The following is a 27,283-nucleotide window of genomic DNA, read 5'->3' as shown; positions in this document are numbered from 1 at the left end:
TTTAGATTTTTTTTCCCAAGTCAGATAGCTTGCTAGCTTCAGGTTTAAAAATTTTTACATATATTCATACATATATGCATAAATGACTGAAGTCTTCACAACACAGCCTTATAAAGTGAGGTTCACTGCTTCTGCACTTAACTTGCCACCACTTAGACTGTGAATCATTGCAATCATATTGGAATGTTTGTTCAGTTCTTCCTTCTGGAGTTTTACAAGTGCTTCTTTCTCTTCCAAGCGCCCTTCCAACTGGGATTTTTGAACTTCCAGAGACGATGCCTGCAGAAACAAACAAAATGTACTAATACCTTCCACTATCAACTGAGAAACATAGACAACATGTTGTGAGCTGAGTGGCCTGGTGGTGAATTTAATTAAAAAGCAGTTTTAAACTTCCAAGTCTGTTTCTCAGCTTTAATAATGGCCATGGTGGTGTAAGGTTGAAGGTTGGACTCAATGATCTTAAGGGTCTCCTCCAATCAAAACAATTCTATGATTCCATGATTCTGTACACTCAGTGTGTCAAATTTCTTTACAGCTACTGCCACACTTGAGAATGTTAGAAACCATGGGAAAGCACCAACCTCCACCTTATTATTCTCTTGAATCAGCAGCAGAAGAGTTCACTGTTAAGTGACCCACATTTCATTTCAAGCCTCACACCAGTAAATATTTACCAAGGACAAAAGGAGTATTTGCTTTATCCTGGATAATGCTGCCTGGTGAGGTTAAGATTTGCTTCCAGGAAATGAAAATACAGCTAATGCATTTGCCAGACTGCACATTTTGCATTTGCTGATCAGTTTAAATGAAATGAAAATGAATTAAAATTAACGTCTGCCTTGTGAATTTTACCTACAGGCAAGAATATATAGGCTGCACTGAAGCTTTACAGACATAGTTTTGGTTTTTAAACATTATCCTGGTAACTTGTCATAGCCAAACTGGTCTCTGTTTCTCAGAAATAAAAAAAAATGTTTTCTTTTCATAGAAATAGAAATGCTTTATTTTCAGAGAAAACCAAAACCAGATGCATTTCGGTGTATGCGTATGCAGCCTAATTCATTGTGTGAGAGGAGAGAAAGTAAACCAATCCACATTTTGAAGTAGTCAAGGCTACTGAAGAGGAACTGGTTACATTCATTAATATTGTACTACAGTTGGTTTGTTTGTGGGTTTTTTGTTTGGTTGTTTTTTTTGTGTGCATGTGTTGTTTTTGTTGTTTATGTCTTTTTTAGTTTTTTGTTTGATTGTCTTTTGTGGGTTTTTGGTTGGCTGGGTTTTTGTTGCCTTCTTTTGGTGTGTGTTTGTTATTTCCCTTCCAAACATTATATACTCACACCATGCCTCGTATAACTTCATTAGAACCTGACTCTGGCCTCTTTTCTCTTAAGTTCACACTCCCCAACTAAACTACTCCCCAAAGCTGAATTTGTTCTTGTACACTCTCCCCTATGAAAGGAGACTGAGAGGGGATCTGATTAATGTGTATAAATATCTGAGGGGTGGGTGTCAAGTGGAGGTGGCCAGGCTCTTTTCAGTGGTTCACAGTGATAAGACAAGGAACAATGGGTTCAAACTAGAACATAGAAGATTTCACCTTGACATGAGGAGAAACTTCTTTACAGTGAGGGTGACAGAGCACTGGAACAGGCTGCCCAGGGGGGTTGTGGAGTCTCCTTCCCTGGGGACTTTCAAAACCCACCTGGATGCATTCCTGTGTGGACTACCCTAAGTGATCCTGCTCTGGCAGGGGGGTTGGACCTGATGATCTCTTGATACACTGTGATACCCAACATGTATAGACAGTTTTTCATCTGCTTTACCACTGAAATATTGATTTCCCAACTCCATCAAGTTACAAAGATCTCTAAAATTCCAGTCTCTAAATGCAGGTGCAAAGAATTCCTTACCTTGATACTCAGTTCCTTCCTTGCTTGCTCTGTTTTACTCAATTCCTTCCTAAGGAGATCTATAGCTTGTTCCATATCTGTTTGTTCCTTCTGATGAGTTCTCAGTTTTTCTTCCAGAGCTTTTATTTTCTGTTGCAGAGCTTAAGAAAGCAAATACATTAAAAGATGGGTTGCCAAACTTAGAAAAGAAATGCTGCATTGCCTAGGAAACCAGTAATTGTTATTTTTAAGCTTTAACATGGCTGCTAATAATTGAATTACTGAGTAGTGCCACCTACTGTTAACTTTTAGTGATTACTTCCAGTCATTTGCAGAACTACTGAAGCATGGTCTTGTAATTTGCAGCTGCTACAGAAAACAGTTCTGCCTTTTTTTTTTTTTTTTACAGAATTATTACATCCTTTTAGAGACATGCTGTAAAAAGATCCTGAAGTGAGATATGATGCCATGCAGAGAGTCAGTGAAGTCCACACAGGCTGGGAAATCAAGTTTTTATGGATCAGTTTTCAAAACCAAAATTCTGCATTTGTTTCATTCAAATGTTAAATCACACCTCCCTGACTAAGCTTAAGATTTACAAGTGACTTAGCAAGCTACAATTGCTTGTTCAGTGCCCAAAACAACATCTAGTTAGTTCTCTAGGTCCAGTGACTCTCAGGCTACTGACTTACTTGTTATTTTGCCATCTCTCTCCTGTAGCTGCTGCTGTAATTCTTTTCTGAGATCTTCCATTTCTACCAACTGTGCAGCAGTCCTAAAATTGCAGAGAAAGAAAAGTGAGATAATGCCACCACTTCTCTGTCTTCAGAAGCTAGCATTATTTTTGTATAATTTCCAATTTCTATCAAGAGCATCATAAAACTTAAGAATTTGCAGGGTGTGAGCACAGATAGAATTTATTTCCTGTTTCCCCCCTACTTTATTTCCTTCCCCCCCCTTTTATTTCTGTTAGGAGGATGGGACCAGTCATTTTTCAGTGGTGCCCAGTAACAGGACAAGGGGTAACAGGTACATAAGAACATAAGAAGTTCCATCTAAACATGAGGAGGAACTTCTTTCATTTAAGGGTGGTGGAGCACTGGAACAAGCTGCCCAGAGAGGTGGTAGAGTCCCTCTGGAGAATTTCCACACCCACCTGGACCTGTTCCTGTGTGATCTTCTCTAGGTGACCCTGTCTTGGCAGGAGGGTTGGACTTGATCTCTGTAGGTCCCCACAAACCTCTACCATTCTATGATTTTGTGAATTGCCTTTATAAAGTGGAGTTTTCACAAGAAATCTCCCCAATTACAGTGAGCTGCACATTGTACCAGTGAAAGCAAGTGTCCAAATTTAATCAACAGCAAAATAATGTTATTAGTATGAAAATTTTTCCAGTTGAACCAGAACTCAAGGCAGTGATTTAGACTGCTCTGATTACTCACAAGGCAAGAGCCTGGAAGGATCATGTAAACTTTGCAAGTAAAACCAAGAATAGCATTATATTTCTAAACAATACAAAGCCTATTTGCTATCTTCTACAAAATTAAGTGTTAAATAAGGTTATTCAAAGAGGAACTCTATTCCTTTAGATTCATTGCTGAAAGACCTCTACATTATGGCATCAAAAAAGGGAAAAAAATATAATTAGTCCACAAGAAGAGCTAAATAATGCTAGCTTTTGGGTTGAGAAATGATGTTTTATACAACACACACAACACTAAACAACACTATTTCTAACATAATTGTTAAATGCTTTAGCTTAGTAGGGTTGAGTAGCTTTTTAAAAAAATATTATTATTATAGTTTTGTTTGTGTGTTTGTTTTGGGGCTTTGGTTTGGTTTTCTTTTTCTTTTCTCCTCCTGACCTGATAATATTACAGAGAAACCTTGTAGGCTAAAAAGGAATATGTGAAAATCTCCAGATGATAACGGCATTTAAAAATTCAACACCAACCAAAAGATACCAAATTCTGTGCTAGTGAGAAGGGAATGCCTGGGCAGAAATATTTTCCAACTTTATGTATTTACCCGAAAACAAAATTCCAAACCCCAATTATTCTCTTATAGATTTACTACAGAGTCCTTTATCTGAAGCATCAAGAACAGAATCTTATTGAAATGACGAGTACCTTAGTTCAGGGTAAATAAACTGTTCAAATCAAAATGCAAAGAACTTAGAGAAGCTTCAAGGCATACAAGTTTACTTCAGAAAACTGGATTATTTTCATTGTGCTTTTTTAATTCCTGTTGTCACCCTCAACCAATACAGGAACAAACAAAACAAACCGAAGTCACTACTACAGATTTTCACCTAACATACATACATAAAGCAACCCTGAAGCATCTTTTACTTCCTTTAACTCCAATTCTCAAATGTTACTTAATATACAATCGAGAAACTGAGACTGAAGTGCTGTTCAGTTTTACTGTTTATCTTTAATTTGTTTTAAAAAGAAAAAAACCCAACTAAATGGAACTCACCTGTCATTCTGCTGCTTGAGTGATTCATTTAGTTTCTTCATTGCTTCCATTTGTTTGCTTAGGGAATTGCATGAAATCTGTAGATCTTTATATTGTTTTTCAGTTGTTTCATACCTACAAATGAATTACGAGGTTATGGTTGAAGAGTGTAAGTGCTTTTGAAGAGCTTTTACTTTAATAGTTTCTCAAATAAGAATACTTATCATCTGTGCAATCATCCCAATCAAGCTAAAAGCAGTGTTTAGGGGTGGGGGGAGTGAGGCTTGGATGAGGATTTTTTGTTGGTAGTTTGTTGTTTGTTTGGGTGTTGCTTCTAAAGTGAACATACTTGGAGGAATTAAAAAAAAAAAAAGCCAAGTTTCACTGCCAGCTTTGGTTAGAGAGCTAAAGCTTTATTTAAGATAAAGGGTATTAAGATGAGCTTAATACTGGGTCTAGTTAGCAATAAAAATGCCTCTCTCAATTTTTCTTTTTTTTACAAAGGCTTGTAGTGATATGATGAGGGGAATGGCTTTAAGCTGGAAGAGGGGAGATTTAGACTGGAGATTAGTAAAATGGGTGGTGAGGCACTGGAACAGGTTGCCCAGGGAGGTTGTGGATGCCCCCTCCCTGGAGGTGTCCGAGGCCAGGCTGGATGAGGCCTTGAGCAACTTGGTCTAGTGGGAGGTGTCCTTGTCCATGGCACAAGGGTTGGAACTATAAAATATTTAAGGTTCCTTCCAGCCCAAACTATTCTATGATATCCTTAATTATCGACGCTCAGAAAGAAACTGTCTTCCAGTAGAGAACTCATAGAAACTGATAAAAATTATAAATGCCTCGAGAAATTTGACACACAACTGTTACAAATTAGCAATCTGCAGTCAGCTTTTAAGGGATCTTTGGAGTCAATCTATGACCTCCAGTTGTCTCATGATACTAAAACCTGTACTGTAAACCATAATGGCCATGGTGGTGTTTGGTTGATGGTTGGACTTGATCTTAGAGGTCTTTTCCACCCAAAACAATTCTATGATTCTGTGATACTGGAGGACAGTGCAGTGTGCATTTCATGCAAGTTTATGGGCAGATCTCATGCTCTAAGCAAACATTTTCCTGCCAAAAGGAGAATTCTCTGCCCTGATGTCAGTTATGTGATTGTTTTTAAGGAACAGCATATTTAAATTGTGTGGATTGTTCAGAAAACAATTTATTTTTTTCTTTGCCTTGTTTTTTCTCCTTATGAACACATTTTAAGGATCAGAAAGCTATTTTATTCTCACTGTGGAGAAATTACAACTGTTACATATCAGACTGAGGCTGTTTTATTTCACCAAAGTTAGTCGATTACATGTTCACAGACTGTATGGCTGCATGCAAGTACAAGGGAATAAGCACTTCCACAATGATCATATGAGATCAAGATGCTTCATAATGGACAAAAGTTTTTAAAATTTTTTTTCTCCCCAACAACTCCCTTAGCAGCAATATGCCTTCAAAATTGTCTAATATGCCTCATCGCATTAAGCAAAAAAGTTGCTCTCAATTTTATCAGCTTCTTTGCCCTGCTGACACCTAGTGATGAGACCAGCTCACCCAAGTTGAAAAGCTAAAGCTCTTTTAACCCTTCATTATTCCAAAGCACACCCTATATTCATAAATGCTTACTACCTTTTTGTACTTTGTGTCCCCTTTAGCTTAAGATCCTAAAAGAAATAATGTTTATAAATAATTCAGCATACAGAAGGTGACTCCTTCCTCTCTACCTCACTTTTACCCAATTTCAGTCAAATTTCACAGTATCACAGTACACAAGTGATCAAAGATGCAAAATCCTACCTTAGGCAGAGATGCTATTATTGGCTGCTTCCCCAGACTATTTATAGCATGTCATCAAGACATCATATAAGATCAAAACAGCTGAGAGTATGATTCAACACTAATAAAAACTAAGTATTGTTAATTCTGTTTCTTAAAGCAAAATGCCTACTTTTATACTAAGTTCATGCTATTTACTGAACTGGACTCTCCAACACCTACAACTTTGTTTCTCACTCCATTTAACATCTTTTTTTAAAAATAACTTACATTAACCTCATTGATAAGCATATAGAAGAAAAAAAAAATCATTGTTTCAAGTGAAAATTCCATTAAGTAGCACAAAATGTTGCCCTTCTAATGTGCTTAAAGGGCTTCAACACTTTGAACAGAAAGCATTGCTTAGAGATTTTACACTTACCTCTGAAGAAGATCAACAGAGGATTTTTTCAGTATTTCATGTTCTTCAGCAACTGTTTGTAATTTCCTGTTGTGTTGAAAGAGCTGTTCAATATCAGTCTGTGCCCTTTCAGATTCCACCTGCTGAGCTTTCAGCAAATCATTAAGTTCTTCATTTTTCCGTTCTGCATCCTTCAGCATTGCAGCAAGAGTTCTTGCCTTTGAGTGGAAAGACACCCCCACAAAAAACAAAACAAAACAAAACCCATTACCATTACAAGCAATTCTGTTTCATCAGTCGCTCAGTAATAGATGTATTAAAAAGCCATCAGCTACATTAAGAAAAGCATTTCTCTTACCTAATATTAGCTACAAATTAATTTGTTCACTAAATTCCTTGATCTCCCTTTATAGGCAGTGAAAGAGGAAGAGAAAAATGTAATTATACATTTTAATACTGATTTAATAATCTGCAGCCTATAACCTTTAAAAACCAGAAACAATTCTGAGTTTTCAATGCACACTTCAAATATATACCTCAAGGAAGCAAGATGTATTTGAAAGTTCATTTTTGACAAGTGATTAAAAGGAACAAACAGGAAATAGTTCTCCATGTATCAGCAAATTTTAGCTACAATTATACTAAGCAGGATTATTAATTTTCAGTATTACTACCACTAAATTAACACTAATGGGTAACAAGCCATAATCAGTACAGTAGCTTAGCTTTGTTGACATAGGTTGTCCAGAGGTGTTCAAGGACAGGTTGCATGAAGCCTTGAGCAACTAAGTCTAGTTGAGAGGTGTCTCTATCCATGGCAGAGGGGGTTGGTGTAGATAGGTAAGGTCCCTTCCAACCTAAGCCATTCTACGATTCTACAACTTCCTCTAAGGGAAAAGATTGAACTAGATGATCTTTAAGGTCCCTTCCAACCCAAACTATTCTATGAATCTATGAAAGAAAACTGTTCCAATGAATAGTTCAGAGGAAAACAAGATGTTTAGGATGGAAAGTGAGACTGCCCTAACTTGCAAGCAGCTGATTGCAAGATAAGCAGTGTAGTTTCCACTGACCATCTCAGATAAGCTACCCAGACAAACAGAGTTTCAGAAGGAAGCTCCTGCTACTTACCTCAGACTCAGCTTGGGCTCTCTGACACCGATACTGAGCCATCAACCTATCAGCCTGAGCCAGAGCCAAAGCCTTTGCTTCCAAAAGGTCTTGCAGCTTGGTTTCTTTAGACTGTGCATAAGAACAACATTATTCATCAACACTTTCTGAATGCACAGACTGCAATGTACCCATACACACCAGGTTGTACTTACTGCTAATGCTGACAGCTTCTGCTCGTAGACATCCATTATGTCAGATATCCTCATGCCAGGGACAGGCTCCTTCATCTGTGGAAAGGTTTTCCATTTACTGCTACTGTAATTTGTATTTACTAGACAGATAAAGTGCTCAAAGAACTCAGTAGTGTTGTGGACTCCACCTGTCCTCCAGCTTTTTGAGTTCTTATTTCTGAATCTGAGACTGCTCAAATCCATCTACCTGACTCTTGTGGAAAGTCTATGAATAATGGAAGTATGTAGGCTGAAGAGGATTCATCTGCAGAAGACTATCAGTCAATCAGCACTCTAAAATGGTTCACCTTTTGGTCTAATCTCTCAGTTCCCTCATAGGAAACCTAAGACAATTTGCCTTAATATCAACAAGACAGAATACAAATAGTTAAACGTCCGTGTCCATACTCCAACCTCAATCTACCCTACTACAAACAACACAGCTATCAGAAAAGGCCTAGGAAACATCTTCTGGAATGATACTATCCAGAACAGAACTTCTTACCTTAACTATTGACTTACTAGAGGAAATTTACCATGTATGGCACAACAAGTCCTATGTGTTTACTAAAATATATGCCTGAGTCAAGTGAGAATGCAGCTTTGTGATTTCAGGACATTTTTTTCTTAGGCAACACCAGTTTGAAGCAGCTGTTCCTGTATCCATCATATTCCTGAAGCATATTCCTGATGCAAGCTATCCCAGCTGTTTACACAATGAACATCTACTCAAAAGCTACCACCTCTGCACCATTTGGAATGATTCTGTAAGGTTTTTTTCCCATATTAACAATAGTCCCCACATAGCTCCAGTTCTCAGCTCATTTTTCTGTCCCTAAAGTAGGGAACAAGTAATTTTTTCCTGCTTGCAAATGGGTCACCTCTGTCCTTTTATTACTACTGTAAAAGAATGCTTCCATAAGTTCCCTTCACTGCTTACACAGTGATACTGTTAAAGTGTGGTCTCGGTTATGCTTTTACACACATTTGAGCTTCTCACAACTTACAGAACACACAGAGAGATGAAGTATTGAATATTTTAAATGAATGGGTATATTGATCTTTTAAATGGAAGTTCTACTAATTGAAAGGTCTAAGAAAAGATTCACTCAATTTCTCTCCTCAAAACATCAAAGCAGCTTTACAATATGTCATGTTACTGAAAGCTGGTGCACTGGTGCTACTAGGCACCTGCTGCTGCTAGATTAATTAACTACATTAATTCCTACAGCAATGCACCTACAGACCTGACAAGGATGGTCAATGGGAGCATCTTGTGGCAGAGGATGAAGCAAGCCAGTGCAGACTCTCTTGACATTTTTCAGTATTAATCTAGGAGCTGACTGGAACTGGTAGCTAGCCCAGTTTCACCATTTACAAGAGAAAGGAGGGTTGCAAAGCTAGAGCTGAAGGCAATGCCACTGATCACAGAATCACAAGATGCCAGGTTGGAACAGACCCCAGGGACCATCTGGTCCAACCTTTCTAAGTGATAGCGTAGTTGAAATGAGATGGCCCAGCACCCTATCAAGATGAGGCTTCAAACTGATCTAACAGATACCAAGCTCTGATCAGGCAGAGGTGCAGGAGAACCTCCCTTGACCTGCTGGGCAACTTCTTCTTAATATACTACAGGATACCATTGGCCTTCCTGGCCACAAGGTCACACTGCTATCCCATGGATAACTTGTTGTCCACCAGGGCTCCAAGGTCCTTCTCCACTGACCTGCTCTCCAGCCAGCCTACCTCTAATCTGTATTGCTGCACAGTGCATGTTGGTACATGTGCTGTAGCCTGATGCTTGCATTTTAATTTCTGCTTCACAGTAAAAAAGAGTGTCAAGTATTTAACAAAGGTATATAAATTCTACTAACCTCTAGTCCAGAACGAAGTTTTTGTATTAATTCCTGAATATTTGAACTTGTGGATTCATCACCTGAAGGACAGGACGAAAAACATCTCACTGAGGTCATGTTGGTCACTGGTGACTGCAATTGGATTCTTTTGGATGTGTGCTCTGTCTCCTGCTGCCTGTAAGCATTGCTTGCTGCAATACTTTCTCCAAGCCTATAGAAACCAAAAGGTTACTGATGAAACAACCTTCTACAAACACCACCAAAATGTCAAATGCTACCAGACTCTCACAAAAATAAACTCACACTATGGCAGGAAAATCTGGTAAGGGTGCAGCCTCAAACAGTATTCTAAGTCCCACTTGGACTTGCTCTCTATGGTCTGATGTTAAAGCAAATGTCAAAGATGTAATCAAGCGTTGATCCTGAAAGAAAAGTTGACGTGGTCAAACTGAAATAAAAAAAGTGAAAAAAACCCCACCCCAAAACCATACAGACATCATAGTGTCAAGGCCCATGAGCACAGAAACTCACAGACTGCATCTGGTTGGAAGGGACCCTCAAAGGTCATCTTGACCAACCCCCCTATAGTCACCAGGGACACTTCCAACTAGATCAGGATACCCAGGGCCACACCAGATTGGACCTTGAATATCTCCAGAGATGGGGCCTCAACCACATCCTGGGCAACCTGTTCCAGTACTTCACCACTCTCACTGTGAAGAACTTTCTCCTACTGTCCAACCTAAATCTACCCTGCTCCAGTTTCAAACCACTTTTCCTCATCCTATCACTACATGCCCTTTGAAATAGTCCCTCCCCAGTCTTCCTGTAGGGTCCTCTTCAGATACTGAAATGTAGCTCTTGGGTCTCCCCACAGCTTTCTCTTCTCCAGGCTGGAAAGTCCCAACTCCCTCAGCCTGTCCCCACAGTAGAGGTGCTGCAGCCCTCTGATTATCTTTGTGGCCTCATCTGGACCTGGACCAGGACCAGCACATCCATGTCTCTCTTGTCAAAGGTCCCATAGCAGGACACAGCACTCCAGGTGAGGTCTCACCAGAACAGAACAGAGGAGCAGAATCACCTCTTGTGATCTGCTGGCCACACTGCTTTTGATGCAGCCCAGGATGCCATTGGCCTTCTGGGCTGCATGTGCACATTGCTGGCTCACGTCCAGCTTCTCACCCACCAGTACCCTAAGTCAAAGCTTTTCTGCAGGGCTGCTCTCAATCTCATCACGCCTCAGCCCGAATTGTATCAAGGATTGCCCTGACCAAGGTGCAAGACCTTGCACTTTGACTTACTGAACCTCATGAGGTGCTTCTCAGCCTACCCCCTCCAGTCTGTCCAGGTCCCATCCCATCCTTCAGTCTTATCAACTGCCTGCACGCAGCTTGGTATCATCAGCAAATTTACTGAGAGTGCACTCAATCTCACTTTCTATAGCTTTGATGAAGATATTTAACAGCACTGGTCCAAATACAGACCCTTCAAGGACACTACTTGTCACCAGTCTCCATCTGGACAGGGCCATTGGCAATAACTCTTTGGATTAGATCATCCAACAAATTCCTTATCCAGTGGACAGTCCACCTATGAAATCCATCTCTCTCTAGTTTAGAGAGAAGGATGCTTTGGGGCATTGTGCCAAAGGCTTTACAAAAGTCCAGACAGATGACATCTGTTGGTCTTCCCCTGTCCACTGATGTTTCACAACACAAGCTACCTTCTTAAAACTGTCCTTTTAATTTCTGGGCCTGAAGTCAGTGAAAGAAAAGCGATTTTAAAAAAAGTTTACATCTTGGAGCATTTAGAAATGTGTTTTTCCACTAAATCCAACACAGCAGGTATAGGGATTACTTAATTCCTTCATGTTTTCGAGTGCTTGATAGCCATCATAAATGGTTACAAGCTTAAGCTTTACAAGGATTTTCTAAGGACTGCAAAACTCTCATTGATCCACATTAAATCACATAATTCTCATTCTTGAAAGAAAACCCTCCAAAAGAGCACAAACTGTTTGACTGTCTGGATTACTTTTCCTACTATAAAGTAAATTAAGGTACCATCTGACCAATAGTTACAAGAAAATGTTTTGACTATGCAAAGTCACAAATGTGATGTATTAATGTATTTATTTAATGTCTCTATTTAATAGTAACCATTCCCACAAATAATTATTTAGTTCTGATAATTTTGTAGTTTGCTAAATTCAAGCTGCAGTTCTAACTCAGTCTTAGAAGGATAATTCTTACCAGGCAACTGAAGTATTGTCCTTATTTGAGGAAGATTTAACAATGAAGCAACCTTTAGGAATGAAGCACCCTTTAACCCAGGAATGAAGTGCCTAGGGGACTCTATTTTACTAGGAGTTTTAACACTCAGAACTGAAGCTGCTGTACTGCAGTGACACTTTTCTTTCACAGATACATTTCATAAGACATTTTAGAAATCATACCTGTAAAATTTTGTAGAAGCTGACCTCCATACCAGGTACATCTTGCTTCAGTCTGCTCATAAGGTCAAGTGTTTTCAAAATAATATCAGCAGCAAGTTTGCTTTTAAGCACACAGGTAGAAAAGCAAAGTGGAAAAAAAAAAAAGAGATAAGAGAAAAAAAGTGTGATAAATAGCAGCACTGATAAATAAAATTTTAAAAATAAATTTACAAAGAAATTAAATGTCTAGCAAGGCAACAATGGCAACACCAAGATCACTCAGTTCCTTGGACATGCTGCTGAGCTTCTCCAACATGCCAAAAATAACAACAGTGAAGATTGCTAAAAAAAAAAAAAAAAAATCATTTTCAAGATGAAAGTAAGGAGGATTTAATTCTAGGTCAAATTATATTTGACTGGTTTTTGGCCATATAACTCAAAGTTATATCAACATTGAGGTTGATGACACTGAGCTGGAATGCAATAATTCCTTCCTACACTAATGTGTGGCATTTTTGAACTTTGTCTGCTTAAAATCAAAATGAAAAGTTAAGTGCCATGAGCAGTTCTGGTAAGCTTCAGTTTGGATGAACTTGAACTACTGAATGAGGTTTAAGGTCACTGTTCCACCTAAGCTGATCTCCAGCTTATGCTGAAAATATTTATGCTTGGTTTTTCTTATGGCCCTAACTAGCAATGTTACTTTGTTGCCACAAAAATACTAAATTTGATTCAAAGCATTGATTTACACACATTTAAATGGTAATTTCAGCTCCAATCCACTTTCCATTGAAGCACTCTCACAACTTTCAGACAAGCCTTACTAAAGTAGATTCTGGAGAAATTTGTATGCTCACCACATTTTAGAGTCAGCTACTTTTGTCCCCAAACCAGTATCGATCCCACTATAGGTAAACTGGTGTTCTATTAGAGATGTGCACTGGCTGGCAGTCAATACCTTTGAGGTATGCATTTTCAGTGTGTCATCACTACAGAGGAGTAGACAGAGTTAAGAATAAATACAACTGTGATTAGGGTTTGGCACCAAAAGTCAACATTTTCTAATAATAAAGGACATAAACAGTGTATCAAAGCACAAGAACCTCCAAAAACGCTTTTAAACCCTAACTGGACAAACCACTTAGTGAAAGGTGCCCCTGTCAATGCCAGGAGAGTTGGAACTAGATGATCTTCAAGGCCCCTTCCAACCCAAACCTTTCTATGAATCTACGTTTAACTCACAAGTCAAGTCAGCTTCGAGTTCAAACACTTACTGGAAACACCAAGGGGACACCACAGTAAGTGGCAAAAGAAAGATGATGAACAAAGGCAGTGAACAATCAGTCCTTAATGCAAAACCTAACAGAACTGAGATTAGATGCAAGACTACATTCTGCAGTCATGCCCTCTTTACTTCATGACACTGAGGACTTCAAGAGGAGTGTAAAATGATCAATTTTCCTTGTTTCACTAATCTAAATTTGTATCATATTTGGCTAGAAGCTGCACTTGAGTTAGCTAGTTGAAAATACTGTTCTGATCAAGATGGCCACCCAAACTCCCCTTGTAATTTCAAAAGAAAGACATTAATCTCCTTTTTTGATCTGCAAAGTGCTTCTATGTTTTTATATAGCTACCACATTTTGTCCTGCACCACTGCAGTTACAAAATAATTTCACAGCAATTACAAAGCTACTTAAGATCTTTTGAGATGGCAGTCTTAAGTAAAATTAGGGCAGTCCTTGTCATTAAAAGCCATTAAAGTGACCCAAGATAGACATTTTTTTTGGATCATAGAGTAGATCATGGTGGAGGAATAATAAACTAGCACCTATAAGCGCATAAAAAGGATATTTGTCAGGACATTAATAGCCTTGACCATTCTTTCACATTTTTTCTTCACTAATAGCTCATCCGCAGTCTGTTCTGGCATCTGAAGATGATCAAGAAGAACAGGCAACAAAAGATCCACTAAGTGTTTGGCTGAGGTGCTGTTCCCACTGTTATTCACATCCTGTAACAAAGATATTTTGTGTCAATATTTAAAACTACAGAAAAAGGAAGTCAAGCCTACGCTACCTCTTCTTTCACTGGCCTGTCTTCCAGCTTCCCTTGCTTCTTTCTATTTCACGTTTAAGACTACTAATCCTAAACAGTATCATATTGGAGAAGGAAGTTTAACAAAGAGCACAGTAGTAGAATAAACTTCCTCACTTCTACAAGTCCTAGAAAGCAGTTCTTTGATAGCTTTTTGTGACTTCAGGAACTGCCGTATCTTCCACTTAACTTTCAGCTCAGACATTTCTAAAATACAACACTTTCTAAAAGAAAAGTTGTTTTACAAAGTCTCGGATTCCAGAATAGGAAGAATTTAATTTCACTTATATTTTTACATGGTGTTTTTTAAGTAAAATGCTAATAATTGTTTTAAAAAAAATTCAATTAAACATATAGCTGCTAAGAAGCTCTTTAAAACTCAACTACCAGCGTTGGTACCTCCAAAATCTCTTTCAACACTTGCAATGCTAGAACTGAACAGTCTGCTGAGCCTTCCAATGGTTGGTTTGACAAGTGCACCAATGCAACAGATGGTTCAAAAGTCTTGGAGCGAGTCACAAATCTGGCATTTCCAGAGACTGGCAAGCCAGCTGGTTCCAGTATTGCCTGCCGCAGGGTATGACGCAGTTCCACCACCGAACAGAAGGCAAGCAGCAGCTCCAGGATCTGTGTGAAGGGAAGGAGAGTTCAAAAGCTTTTAAATCAACTACTTGCACAGAAATTTCAACACTCATAGCAGTATCTAAAGTTCCATGTAACTCCCTTTAGGACTTCAGAAATTTCTGAAGAATAGTTTTCCTTCCTTAAAGCCAAGACAGTAGCAGAAACAACTCCATCAGACTGGCAAATCTTGACAGGATTCAGCGTATTGCTTTCCCTTCTTTTAAATGCACAACTGTTGGCTGGTGATCTAATAAGCAGCAGAAATGCTTATACACTCAGGATGAATAAATCATAGAATTAGTTTGAAAAGAATTCCAAGATCATTGAGTCCACCATCATGGCAATTAACCATGTCCCAAAGTGCCATGACCACACATTTCTTGAACACCTCCAGGGACTCCACCACCTCCCTGGGCACGCTGTTCCAATACCTGACCTCTCTTTCAGTAAAGAAATTTTTTCTAATATCCAACCTAAACTTTCCCTGGCACAATTTTAGGCCATTCCCTTTCGGTCTGATAATAGAGAAAAGAGACTGACTTCCACCTCAGTACAACCTCCTTTCAGGACAGAAAATCTTGACAAATGAAAAGAAATGCACACATGCATACTTAAAGAGAGGAACACATTCTGGAAAGCTTATAGATTTATCTTTCTAAAGAAAATCAATAAACAACAAAAAAACAAATGTACAAAAGGGACATGAATGGGCCCACAAAAAAGCTGGGAAGGGACTTTTTACAAGGGCTTGTAGTGATAGCACAAGGAGCAATGGGTTTGAGCTAGAAGAGAGAAGACTTATTTGATAAAGAAAAAAGTCTTTACAGGGAAGATGGTGAGACACTGGAACAGGTTGCTCAGGGAGGTTGTGGATGCCCCCTCCCTGGAGGTGTTCAAGGCCAGGTTGCATGGAGTATTGAGCAACCTGGTCTAGTGGGAGGTGTCCCTGCCCATGGCAGGGGAGTTGGAACTGAATGATCTTTACAACACAAACCATTTTACAAATCTACGGAAAACACTAGCATTTACTATGGTGTGTAACATATTCATTAAAAAAAAGTTTAAGATATGTTTCACAAATACATGTAGCCTAAATAACTTTCACATTTCATATTTTGGTGTTTAGCAACAGAGAGCCAATATTTCATCTACAGAATCATAGAACAGCTTAGGGTTGGAAGGGACCTTAGACATCATCTACTCCAACCCCCCCACTGTCATAGGCAAGGACAACTTCCACTAGGCCAGATTACTCAAGGTCCCATCCAACCTTGCCTTGAACACCTGCAGCGCAGGGGCATCCATGACCTCCCTGGGCAACCTGTTCCAGTGTCTTACCACATTCGTACTGAAGAAGGTCTTCCCAAGAGGGAAAGATAAATGCAATGGTTAACTGCTTAATCAAACGTGCCATCAATTTGTTCAATGTGGAAGAACTTATTCCTATACCAGTTCGAAGTCTGAGTAGCATTTAATTCAACTTTTAGCCAGAGATTGCATTTTTGGTAAATCCCCAAATTTCTTTTTAGGCAAAGAACAAAAGATGTTTGCTTTGGCTTGTTGCCTGATAGCAGAAACACGATCTGGTAGAAAAAACCCACAACATTACAACTTAAAAAAACCCAACCAAACAAAAATCTATAAAATACAAACTTGGTGAAAACTATAGGTCACTTAAGGGTTCTAAAGTCAATGTATTTCATTACCAACCCTTGGACACAAGGCACCCACTCATGACTACACAAGCAGAACTAGATTAGGATTTGTACACTCTACTTCTACAGCAAAAAAGTAGAAAATACCTTAAATGATGAATCAGGATCCCTTCCATGAAGAAGATCTAATACTTGACCAAGGCATGAGGTAAAGTGCTCATACCTGCAGCACAGACAGGAGAAGAAAATACAAATACATTTAAAGAAAAAAAAAAAGAAAATTTCACACAGACTCTAATAGGAAGTGAAAAATGCAAATGTCCTATTCTTCTTCTTACTCCAAACACTTCAAGTACAGTGACAGTTATGATAATGTAATTTCTATTTTAAAGCAACTAAACATCAAAAAATTCTCAGGATGAAAGCAAATTCCTTAAAATAAGCCTAAAATAAGATTTCGAGCTATTTTTACTGCTAGATTTAGATGGAAATTCACCAACTAAATTTGGCTAGCTGTATGTGCAGAACTACTAGCTAAACAATCCACAGACACTCTCCAGTAAAATTGTACTACTTAACCCATACTATTACACTTTGAGATAAAATAGGCCTGTAAAAGGCAAGGCAGCTACTCATCAAGTTGTCTGACTACCAATACTGCTCAAAGAATTACTGAATACACTATTCAATATTCCATAAGTTACACTAAAGAAGCAGATTCAGACCCACACTTGTGTGAAACACAACTAGCTTCAGGTACAGCAGTTATAATGAACTACCAACATTTAAAAAACACCTAGAGAATTTTTTTCCAGTGTTTGGTTCAGAATACAAAGAGCATACAGCAAAGAAACTGAACAAGAGCTTGTAGAAAAATTATCCTATACTTCTGGAAAGTGAAGTCATACCTGGTAAGGTAATCTGCAACTTTGGGGTTCTTCAGAAGATCCATGAGTAGATCAACAGAGTATTTTCTTGTGAGAGTGCCATCTCCATTTACAACAATATTGAATATTAGCTGAAATGTCTGATGAATATTTCGAGCATGAAAGAGCTGAAAAGAAGAAGAAAATTATATATGGGCACACACTTACCTTTTGCTGACGAAATCTGGCTGAAATTAAAGTTTTATTTGGCCAGCGTGACTGGCCAACACATCCACTGTAACTTCAAAGTATCACTCACTTTTTCTCCTACTTCTTCATTTAAAGTAAGGCTTGATAATACTGAAAGTGCAAACACAACCACAGTCAGGCTACTATGGGCCAGGAAGCTTATTAAGGTACGATATAAGCTCTTCACGTTATTCTAGAGTAAAAAGGAGAAACAGACATCATAAATTTTACTTTGTTCTATAAAACACTGAGACTGTGCATACTTACAAGCCACACAAATAGCAGCACAAAAATATTAGCATGATAACAGTTCTCTAGGAAACCTAGTTTAGTGTTCTGCTGCACAATGTTAATGATGACCTTTGAGGGTCCCTTCCAACCCGATACAATCTGTGAATCTCTGACTAAATTCTCTGTTGAACTTGTATGAGGAAAATTTAAAAACAAAATCCAAAATACACAAGCCAAGGAAAAAGTTATTTTGCTGAAGTATCTAATAGAAAATAACCACTGAAAATTGACTCCTATCCCTTTCTCTGCTCAGTGATCACATCTGACAATAGCTCCTCCTTTCTTCCCCACCCCCTCTTCAAAAGTAAACATCACAACACTCACTGCCGTGTAAACAAATTTCTATTTCTGAATGAAGAAAGAAGTTGTGTTTATACTGATTTACAAAGAGAAAGGAACTGAGTATCTGTTAATGCATCCAGTGTCCACAGATAATGGATTCAAAAGTCCTTCATCTAACAACAATTAGAATGCTTAAATTTTGACTTCACCTTCCACATGCAGAGAACAGTTGCATAAACTGAATGCATAATACAAGCTACTGCAACAACACAGCAATGTAGGGAAGGAAAGACAACGCTCAGCTGCCTGTTCTAGCAGGTGTTTTCTTCAACAGGAGAAAACCAAGCACCAGCTCTGCAGAACAAGCAGGTCAGGGTTGTTATTGTCACAAAGGAAATGCCTATGAAATACTAAGGTAAATCCCCAGAGTCAAAAATCTTTTTTCCCCTCAAGCCAGAGAATCAGACCACAAAACCAAAACTCTTACCAAAGATTTTATTTGAGTTTGGATTGATAAATTGTGACGACAGAGATTTGCCAGGAGTCCTAAGCATGGTATCATTAACTCATCTTCAGTGGTTTGACTTAAAAAGAAAATGTCAGAAGTTTAAACAAAGATATTTTTATTAAAGCACGCAGAAAGGTTAGGGTGAGGAATAGTGTGGTTGGGGGACTTTGTGGTGATTTTATTGTTAGATTTTGTTTTGTGTGTGCTGGGTATTTTTGGGTTTTGGTAGGGGTTTTTTTTTGTTGGTTTGGTTATTTTGTTTTGCTTGGAGGGTGCTGTGGTTTTGTTGTTGTATGTTGGTTTGTGTTTTTTGTTTGTTTTTAATTAGACACTATTCTGCGAAGCAAAGCAAAATTCACATTGCAATACAGACAGTGTGGGCACTTTTTAAGAAAGTATATTTGAGGGGAAAAAAAAAAGTATCAGATATCAGTGGTCATTTATTACAGGTCATTTTAATAGTCATTAGACCTCTTCCAAGGACACTTAAACAAAATTCAGATTAATCTAACAACTCTGCTCCCAATGACAGATATGAATTTTCTCATGGCTTTTCTCTGTTAGCTGCCTGCTCCAAGGGGTGTGGAGGTGCGCTACAGAGGCAGTTAATATTCAGTCACCCAAAGTCCCACAATCACTGCATTTAATCATCTGTAACAACATGGTTTCCAAAGAAAATTCTGTTAACTTCAGAGCAAAAATGTCACAGCTCAGTCTGGATAAAGGGTTAACGCAATATGTTAATGGCCTTCAGAAAGTTTAGAAACTTAGGTATTTCCCAAAAGAAGAGTACACACTTACACGTGATGCATTAGGAATGAAATTAACTCATCAATGTTGGCACCAGCAGAAAAGACTGGCACATTGTAGGTTAGCTTCTGCAGCAACTGAATGCTCTGAGGAAATAAAACGTTAGTCACATTATGTCTTTCCTATAGCATCTCACTGAAGAATGCTACAAGTTACGAAAGCTGAAAGGACAAATAAGACACCACAACTGAATTAATTTTCAGACTATAACAACATAATTATACAAGCTGCTGCAAACACATTGAGTATTGTCCTACCACACCAATACGCCTATTAAAAGCCCAGGCAGATGGATTTTATTTTGATAGAAAAGTTACCTCTTTAGCTCATCCAATTCTTTGCTTCCTCAGCAAGTTCTCATTTCTATCAGAGAAAGGGGCTTTGTCCTACTGAAAGACCTAGAAGTTTCACCAAAATCCAAAAAGTGCATTGCAGCCTCCAGCAGAAATTTTGGTTATAGGAAAACAGATTTGCTGTGAATACTGCAAACAAATCTAGTGATAGCAAGTCCTTTCATTGTTTCAGCACATGACATAACTGAGTTGATGTGAAGTTAATATACTTTAACATGAAAGAAAAAATCACAGTTCAGGATATCAGCTGAACCAAAATCTCACCATGTAAATATCTCATATAAAATCTTAAAGTTCTTACAATCAGATTTATCTGGTGACTACAAAAATTTCTCCCATTGATTGTCATCTTCTGGTACTCCAGCTGCTTTAAGAAATATGCAGACCATAAGAGAAGTGGTCTTCACTGGATGTTTGACTACTTTTCCATAGATCAAGAGCAAAAGAACTACTAGGAAATCCATTTTCTGGTTTCCCTTTCCAGAAAGGAGACATTACCACAAGTAGCCAGAAAGTACTTGGCTGAAAGCTTAAAGCACTCATGAGAAAAATCTGTGCATGTTTAAAAAACAAAGAAAACTTCACTCTTAAATGCCCAGAAAGGCCAGGTTAAAATGGGTGGTCACACTGGGAGAAGCTATGTGGCCACTTAAAAAAGTAAAGAGTTTTTCTTAAATCATTAATCTGCACTTGGCTCCTGAAAATAAGCTTCCATCAGCACAGCCCTCTTGCATTCACTGGCAGATAGCACCAACCAGAGGGAAGGAGCCATACATGTCCTGCAGGCCTTCCATGAAAACTGGCAGCCACAGCTTTCCTTTCACTCCTCCACAATTAGTTGTCAAAGTACTGATTAGAAGAAAAATCTCCAGCCTTTTGTTAAGAACATTAAGAGAAATAACTAAAGTTATAAATAACAAAGTACTCCAAGTTTAAAATAACCTCCTAAGCTCTCAAGTAGTGATTTCCTGAAATTATTTTAAACCCATGTTTTCTGTTTGATTGTTGGCTTTGTTTATTGTTTTATGGTTTTAATTAATTTGACTTAATTAATTGTGGGTTTGTTTTAATTACAGCAGGTGAGAAGCACAAGGAAGAATAAAGAGAAACTACAAAACTCTCTGTAGTAAAAAAATCTTGTCACATCAGGCTTATAAACAAAAAAAATACACAGCTAAGATCAACTCACCTCAACACATTATTTCAAATAGAGCTTTTAAATTTATTACTTGCACACAGTCTAATGAACGCTATGTAACAGTAGCCAAATATTATTAAGCATTAATACTAGATATTAGAAAGAAATAACTCCTTTACAGTAAGGGTGGTGAGACACTGGAAAAGGTTGCCCAGGGAGGTCAGGGATGCCTTCTCCCTGAAGGTGTTCAAGACCAGGTTGGATGAGGCCTTGAACACCCTGGTCCAGTGGAAGGTGTCCCTGCCCATGGCAGAGGGGTTGGAACTAGATGATCTTGAAAGTCCCTTCCAACCCAAACCATTCTATGAATCAGTTTTTGTTACCTGCAATAAGACTGGGTCACTAAGATTAGTAGAACTTCGATGAACCACTCCTGCCAACACACTGGTCAGATTGTAGGTATCCTGAAGAGCTTCTCTAGTCTCACTGTCTAAAGCTTGAAATTAAGAATTATTAATTTAGAAAAAAAGTATCTAATAGCAGTCTAAGCAGAAGCCAAAGTTTTTCCTTTATATTTCAAACATAACTACAAATAAGTTGCATCTCTACCTTACTTCTCAACTTATAGTTAATTCAAACACAAATATATTTCCTTAACATACTTGGACTCTGAAGGACTACTTCCTACCTACAAAGTTGTAATTCTTTTTGAGATCTTGACACCTGCATTTAAAAGGTTTTAAAGTTTAAATTCCATGATCTCAGTTTCCTGCTTCATGCTATGGTGGCCAAGTAAACTAGAACTGATAACTTGATAGAGTTACTTAGTAGTAATTAAATCTAAAAAGCCAGTTCTGCTCAGGTAGGCCAGGAAAAGATAGAGCAAACAAGGATGACAGCTGAAGCAACAGAACAGTTGGAGAAAGTATAATTCTTAATTTTCTCCAGAATCAGTAGCCTGGAAAAAATAGTTTAAAAAATCTGCAACAAATACAATTTTACAGTGAAAAACGTAAGAAAGCTTAGAAAGATGTAAGACTCCAAGAATCAGAGAAGATTAAAAAGGAATCAGAGAAGATTAAAAAGGAATCATCATAAAGGATTCAAATCTTGAGTAACTTCTCGTACATGATAAAAAATTAAGCAGTGAAGGGAGAATTTATTTGCTACACATGTAGGTTATGGTGAGCACAGAGACAATGAATCCCACTTCTGTGAAATGGAAAAAAAAACAAACAAAAACCACCAACACCATCTCAAGAAACAAGTAAGAGGCAGTAGATTCTCTTTCATAATCGGAGAGCTTTATGTGCATAGCCCAGGCCATTGGAGAGCCCAAATTGCCAGCCAGCAAACACTCCAGTGGGAAGGTTGCAGACTGTTGATGTAACGTGGTTTCTCCCTGTCTTTGCATCTTTGCATCCTCTAGGTGTGTTTCTTCACTTCAAATAAGTCTTTTCAAGCTCAAAAAAAAAATATCAAAGACAAGAGGGTAACTCTTTACCCTGTCCAGTCAGGAAACAAATTTTGACAAGCATGGACATTGCCATTTCACAGTGATGACTTAAAATGTTAGATTGCCATGAGAAACAGGTTTGATCTGGCCTTGTACCTACAGACAGATGGCTTGGCTGACAGCAGTACTACAATGAAAATCACTTTGTCTTTCACAATATTATGCCATTTCCAAGAAGTTCATCATTCATGCCACAGAATCAGCACCTGTCATGTCTTCCCTTTCCCAGACCAAAGAGAAAAAGTTCAGATGCAAACCTTACCTAGCTGTGACAGTAAAGTAATGACAGACAGGGTCAGAGATGGGTTTATATTAGCATCTTCAAGGAGTTCCACTAGGCAGCTGAGACATTCACTTGGTAGAATCTGGTTTGAAGCAAATAGTCGTGTAAGCTTCAGTCCAGAGATAACCTGGAGATGAAGGGAGAAAGCCAACCTTAATTACTCAACTGCAATGAACTATTTTACACAAGAAGTCAAAGCACAGAGTAATATTAAATAGATTTTGCTCTATTTGACCAACTGTGAACATAAGCGACACTCTGTACCAGGACGTTTCTATTCAAAATAGATTAAAAAAAGAAATAAAAATTTTGAGAAAACCTGGCTTTCATTTCTGTGGATGTGTTCCCTTTATTCTTGGAAAGTAGCAAGTTTACATTGTAATAAATTATAGAATTGTTTGGGTTGGAAAAGGCCTCTAACATCACCGAGTCCATCTATAGACCTAACACCACCATAGCTATTAAACCATGTCCTGAAGTGCCAAGCCCACATGCTGCTTCTAACATGCTGAATTTTCTTCTCTTTGCTTTCTGACAGCATTCATACTAACAGCATTCTTTTTAATCTCATACCTGTAGAAGAGCAATACTTTGTATTCCTTCACACATTGAACAGTATGAATAAAAGGTTACTCTTCCTCCATATGTTTCAGCATAGATAAAATAGAAGGTTTACTTATTTTGAAGGAATAATCAGATTATTCCAAACATTCAGTAATCAGCCTACTTTCTGAAGGTGTGGACTAGAAGTTGATGCAGCCCTGGGCAGCCTGCTCTAGTTGGAGATGTCCATGCTGACTGCAGTGGGGTTAGACAAGATGACTTTTCAGGGTCCCTTCCAACCTGATGAAATTTATGAATCTGTGAACCTAAAGGTTTCACTCTGCAGAAAGCATAAGCAGTAACAGGTAGTGCTCCTCTGGAAGTACCCTGTGGTTTAAACAAAAACATGAAACCCTAATTCAGGGAAGTTTAGGTAAGATGTTGAAAATTATAAACCTGCACATCACTACAGGTAGACAGGAGTTACACTCACATAAAAAAAAAATAAGATAATATTGGGTTTAAATATTCCCTGCATACCTTACAGTGGATGCAGAGAAAAAAGCTGAGCTGAATGCTATTACATTAACGGTTTAGCAATTAATAAAACTGTATTTGAAAAAGCTACTTACAGATGAAGCAATTCAGTCAATCTCCCAACATACCAAGCATGCCCACCACAAGGTGTACACAGGGTTTTATCTGGAGGTCAGGGAAATGAACAGACCTGCTCCTTAGCTTTAAAGACCTTTGAAATACTGAAACAGGGAGGTGGTGGAGGCTCCATCCCTGGAGACAATCAGCGTCAAGCTTGATGAGTCTCTGACCAACTTCATCTAGCTGCAGATATCCCTACTGACTGCATGGGTGTTGGACAAGATCATAGAATCGAGGTTGGAAGAGACCTCGAAGATCATCGAGCCCAACCTGTCACCCTTAACCTCATGACTATCTAAACCATGGCACCAAGTGCCACGTCCAATCCCCTCTTGAACACCTCCAGGGATGGTGACTCCACCACCTCCCTGGGCAGCACATTCCAATGGCCAACCACTTTCTCTGTGAAGAACTTTCTCCTCACCTCCAGCCTAAACCTCCCCTGGCGCAGCTTGAGACTATAATGAGAATAATCTCAAAGATGATCTTTGAGGATCCCTTTCACCCAAACCATTCTATGATTCCATCTTGCAGAAACTGACAGACTGCAAATACAAGTTCAGACACACTCCAGATAGCAGTTCATCATTCAAAATTTATTTTAAGCTATGAAAATAAATTATCCTTGTGGGCCAGAATTTAGGGGATATGGAATTAAAAACAAACAAGCAGAAAAACCCAGAACACCTAAAAAGTCCCTTATAAGGCACATTACATGTTTAGCCTGTGTATGTATGCTACATGATGTCATGTGTTGTTGCGGGACTACCACAGTGGCTTTTTGTATAATAACTAGGGAGGCGTGCGCTAGGCGAGTAGTAAAGTTTCCGATTAAAGAGGGGAACAGCAAATAGCCCTGGGAGAGATATTGCTTAGGAACAGAACCCCTGATGTGCCGGGGTGTTGGAGTTTTATTCTGGGAGGCCGAGTAACCGCGGGACCCTCACCCTTTGAGGCCCTTAACCCAGGTATCCCTCCTGAACGATCCGTCATCGGACCGGACGAAGTAGTTTCCCCCCCCACGTCTTCCGTCCCCCCCCACCCCGCTGAAGAAGTGGGGCGGAAAAGGGTAGAGGCGCCCGCCGGGGGCCCCCACCTGGTCCCGGTCCACCTCCCCCAGGGGCCCCAGGCCGGGGCCGCCGCCAAAAGGCCAGCAAACGGGGGGGGGAAGGCGCGGCGCCTAGGGTCCTCCCGGCGGCCCTCCCCCGGAAAAAAAAAACATAATTAGGGTGCCCGTCGCGCCCCCACTGAGAGAACCCGGTTTTATAGAGTTCCCGTTAAGACATAGGACTGTGGTGCCTGAATGAAAGAAGGTTGCCATTCCGGTGATGCCTCATAAGGCCCGTAAAAACGGTCCCATCAACAGAACACCTTTCCCCATTCCCTCTAGCCCCCCCGGGCCCGCACCGCCCCCCCGCCCTATTCCCAACCCCCCAACGACCCCCCCGGGGGGTGGGGTGTTCCCACCCCCCTAAGGAATTGAAACGCGGCGGGCCACCGGCTTCTCCACACCCTCCAGGCCGTTGCCCCCGCCGCAGGAGCGGCCCGCAATTGGTAGGTGTCTTGGGCTGCCCGGATACTGCTGCCGTGGCCTTTGCCAGGGAAGCAGAGACTTCATGCACCCCAAGGCATCCATAGCGGCTCAGCTGTCTCTTAGATGCACGAACGAGAAACTCCATTCGTATTTCCCGCTGCCGCCGCCATTTTGACGACAGTTTCCAGTGCCGGGCAGCGCCGCGAGGCACGACGGGAGGCGCGGCCGCCACCATCTTCCTTTCAGGGGGTGGGAGCGGGGAGGAGTCGTGGCGGGTGGGTGCCGGCCGGCGGCAGCGGCGACAGAGGGGAAGGTATTCTGCTGCTGTACCACTGGAGGGAGACGTTCACGTGGGGGCTGACCGGCAGAGGTCACGGTGCGTGTAGAAAGTTACGGAACGAGACGGAGTTGGGCTGTGCTGAGTCTTCCAGACCCCCACATTACAAAATCCCAGAATGCCAAGTTGGAAAGGGCCCCAAGGATCAGCTGGTCCAACCTTTCTAGGTGATTGTGTAGTTGAAGTGAGATGGTCCAGCACCCTGTCAAGCTGAGTCTTCAAACGGACCCAATGTAGGGGAATGCACTGCTTGCCTTGGGAGATGATTCCAACGTTGAGCTATTCTCATGGAGAAACATTTTCTTCTGGAGTCCAATCAGAATCCCCCCAGCAGTAACTTGTTCATATTGCCCCTTGTCTTTTCCATGGGACTCCTAAAAAGGCAGTCACTATCCCCCTAGTAGCACCCCTTGATGTAATAAGGTCTCCCTTAAGCCCTCTCTTCTCCAGGCTAAACCAAGTTCTCTCAGCCTTTTCTCATGTGGCTGCCAGGAGCAGGGACTTCATGCACCCTGAGGCATTCATGGTGCCTCAGCTACCCTCTCAGATGGGCACATGGGAGGCAGTATCAAGACTGGAGCTGCCACAGGTTCCCACCTGAGCCCACTCCCTGACTTTGCCTTGCTGCAGCCCTTTTTGTCCACAGCAACCTTGCCTGTCTTTCTGGGCAGGGGCAGAGCCCAGCCTTTAGCTAGATGCCCCTTCTGCCTTGGATCCCTGCCCTCTCCAAGTTGTCTCTCCACTTACACTGTTTTTCAGGGACAATTACTTTCTTTTTAATTCATGATATTTGGACAGATCTAGCTGGATATGTCCCTGCTCACTGCAAAGGGGTTGGATAAGATAACCTTCAAGGGTCACTTCCAGTCCAATGCAGTCAGGGAATCTGTGATTCTGTGATGTATTGATGGCAATACCAGAGCTAATAAATAATCTTACTTTTTGTCTCCTTCATGCTAGAAGTACCAGTTGAGCCTGGCACCAAAACCTATTAGCACTGTTAAATTCATCATGAAGTCCAAAGTGTTGAAAAATCCAAAAGCCTATTAACAAATAGTGGTTGAAAGAATTGTAACAGACAGACGCATAGCTAGTATTACCCATTAAAATACATAATTTGAGAAACATCTTAAACTCAGCCATCAAAACTGTCTTCCTCAAGATCACAAATGGGGTTGTAGTTGGTAATAGCAACCAGAAAAATCAGAACATAGCTTCCAGTTTTGACTTTGGCTGCTAGTTGCAGGCCACCTTCATAACAAAGTTGTATGTTGAATATTAAAATTTCAGAATAAAGTGTATTCTTATATTAAAAAAGAAAACAAATAAGCCTCAT

The 27,283-nt window shown here is 39.8% G+C and overlaps 1 protein-coding gene across 1 annotated transcript; it reads right to left on the bottom strand.

Annotated features, from left to right (window-relative positions):
• Window positions 1-108: 108 nt before the first annotated feature.
• CIP2A (cellular inhibitor of PP2A) lies at window positions 109-26,472 on the bottom strand. The gene is given in 21 exon segments (XM_054384500.1): window positions 109-279; window positions 1,914-2,053; window positions 2,585-2,667; window positions 4,375-4,488; window positions 6,593-6,789; window positions 7,703-7,813; window positions 7,897-7,971; window positions 9,789-9,981; window positions 10,074-10,192; window positions 12,226-12,325; window positions 13,062-13,203; window positions 14,059-14,218; window positions 14,701-14,928; window positions 16,728-16,803; window positions 17,489-17,634; window positions 17,766-17,888; window positions 18,756-18,852; window positions 19,578-19,672; window positions 21,461-21,573; window positions 22,856-23,028; window positions 26,405-26,472. Coding segments are annotated over 21 exon segments (2,724 nt in total).
• Between the last annotated feature and the right edge of the window lie 811 nt (window positions 26,473-27,283).

This window comes from Indicator indicator, chromosome 1 (assembly GCF_027791375.1).
Source record: "Indicator indicator isolate 239-I01 chromosome 1, UM_Iind_1.1, whole genome shotgun sequence".
Lineage (NCBI taxonomy): Eukaryota > Metazoa > Chordata > Aves > Piciformes > Indicatoridae > Indicator > Indicator indicator.
The sequence above is the reverse complement of the archived record's forward strand: the minus strand, read 5'-3'. Positions and strand labels throughout refer to the sequence as shown.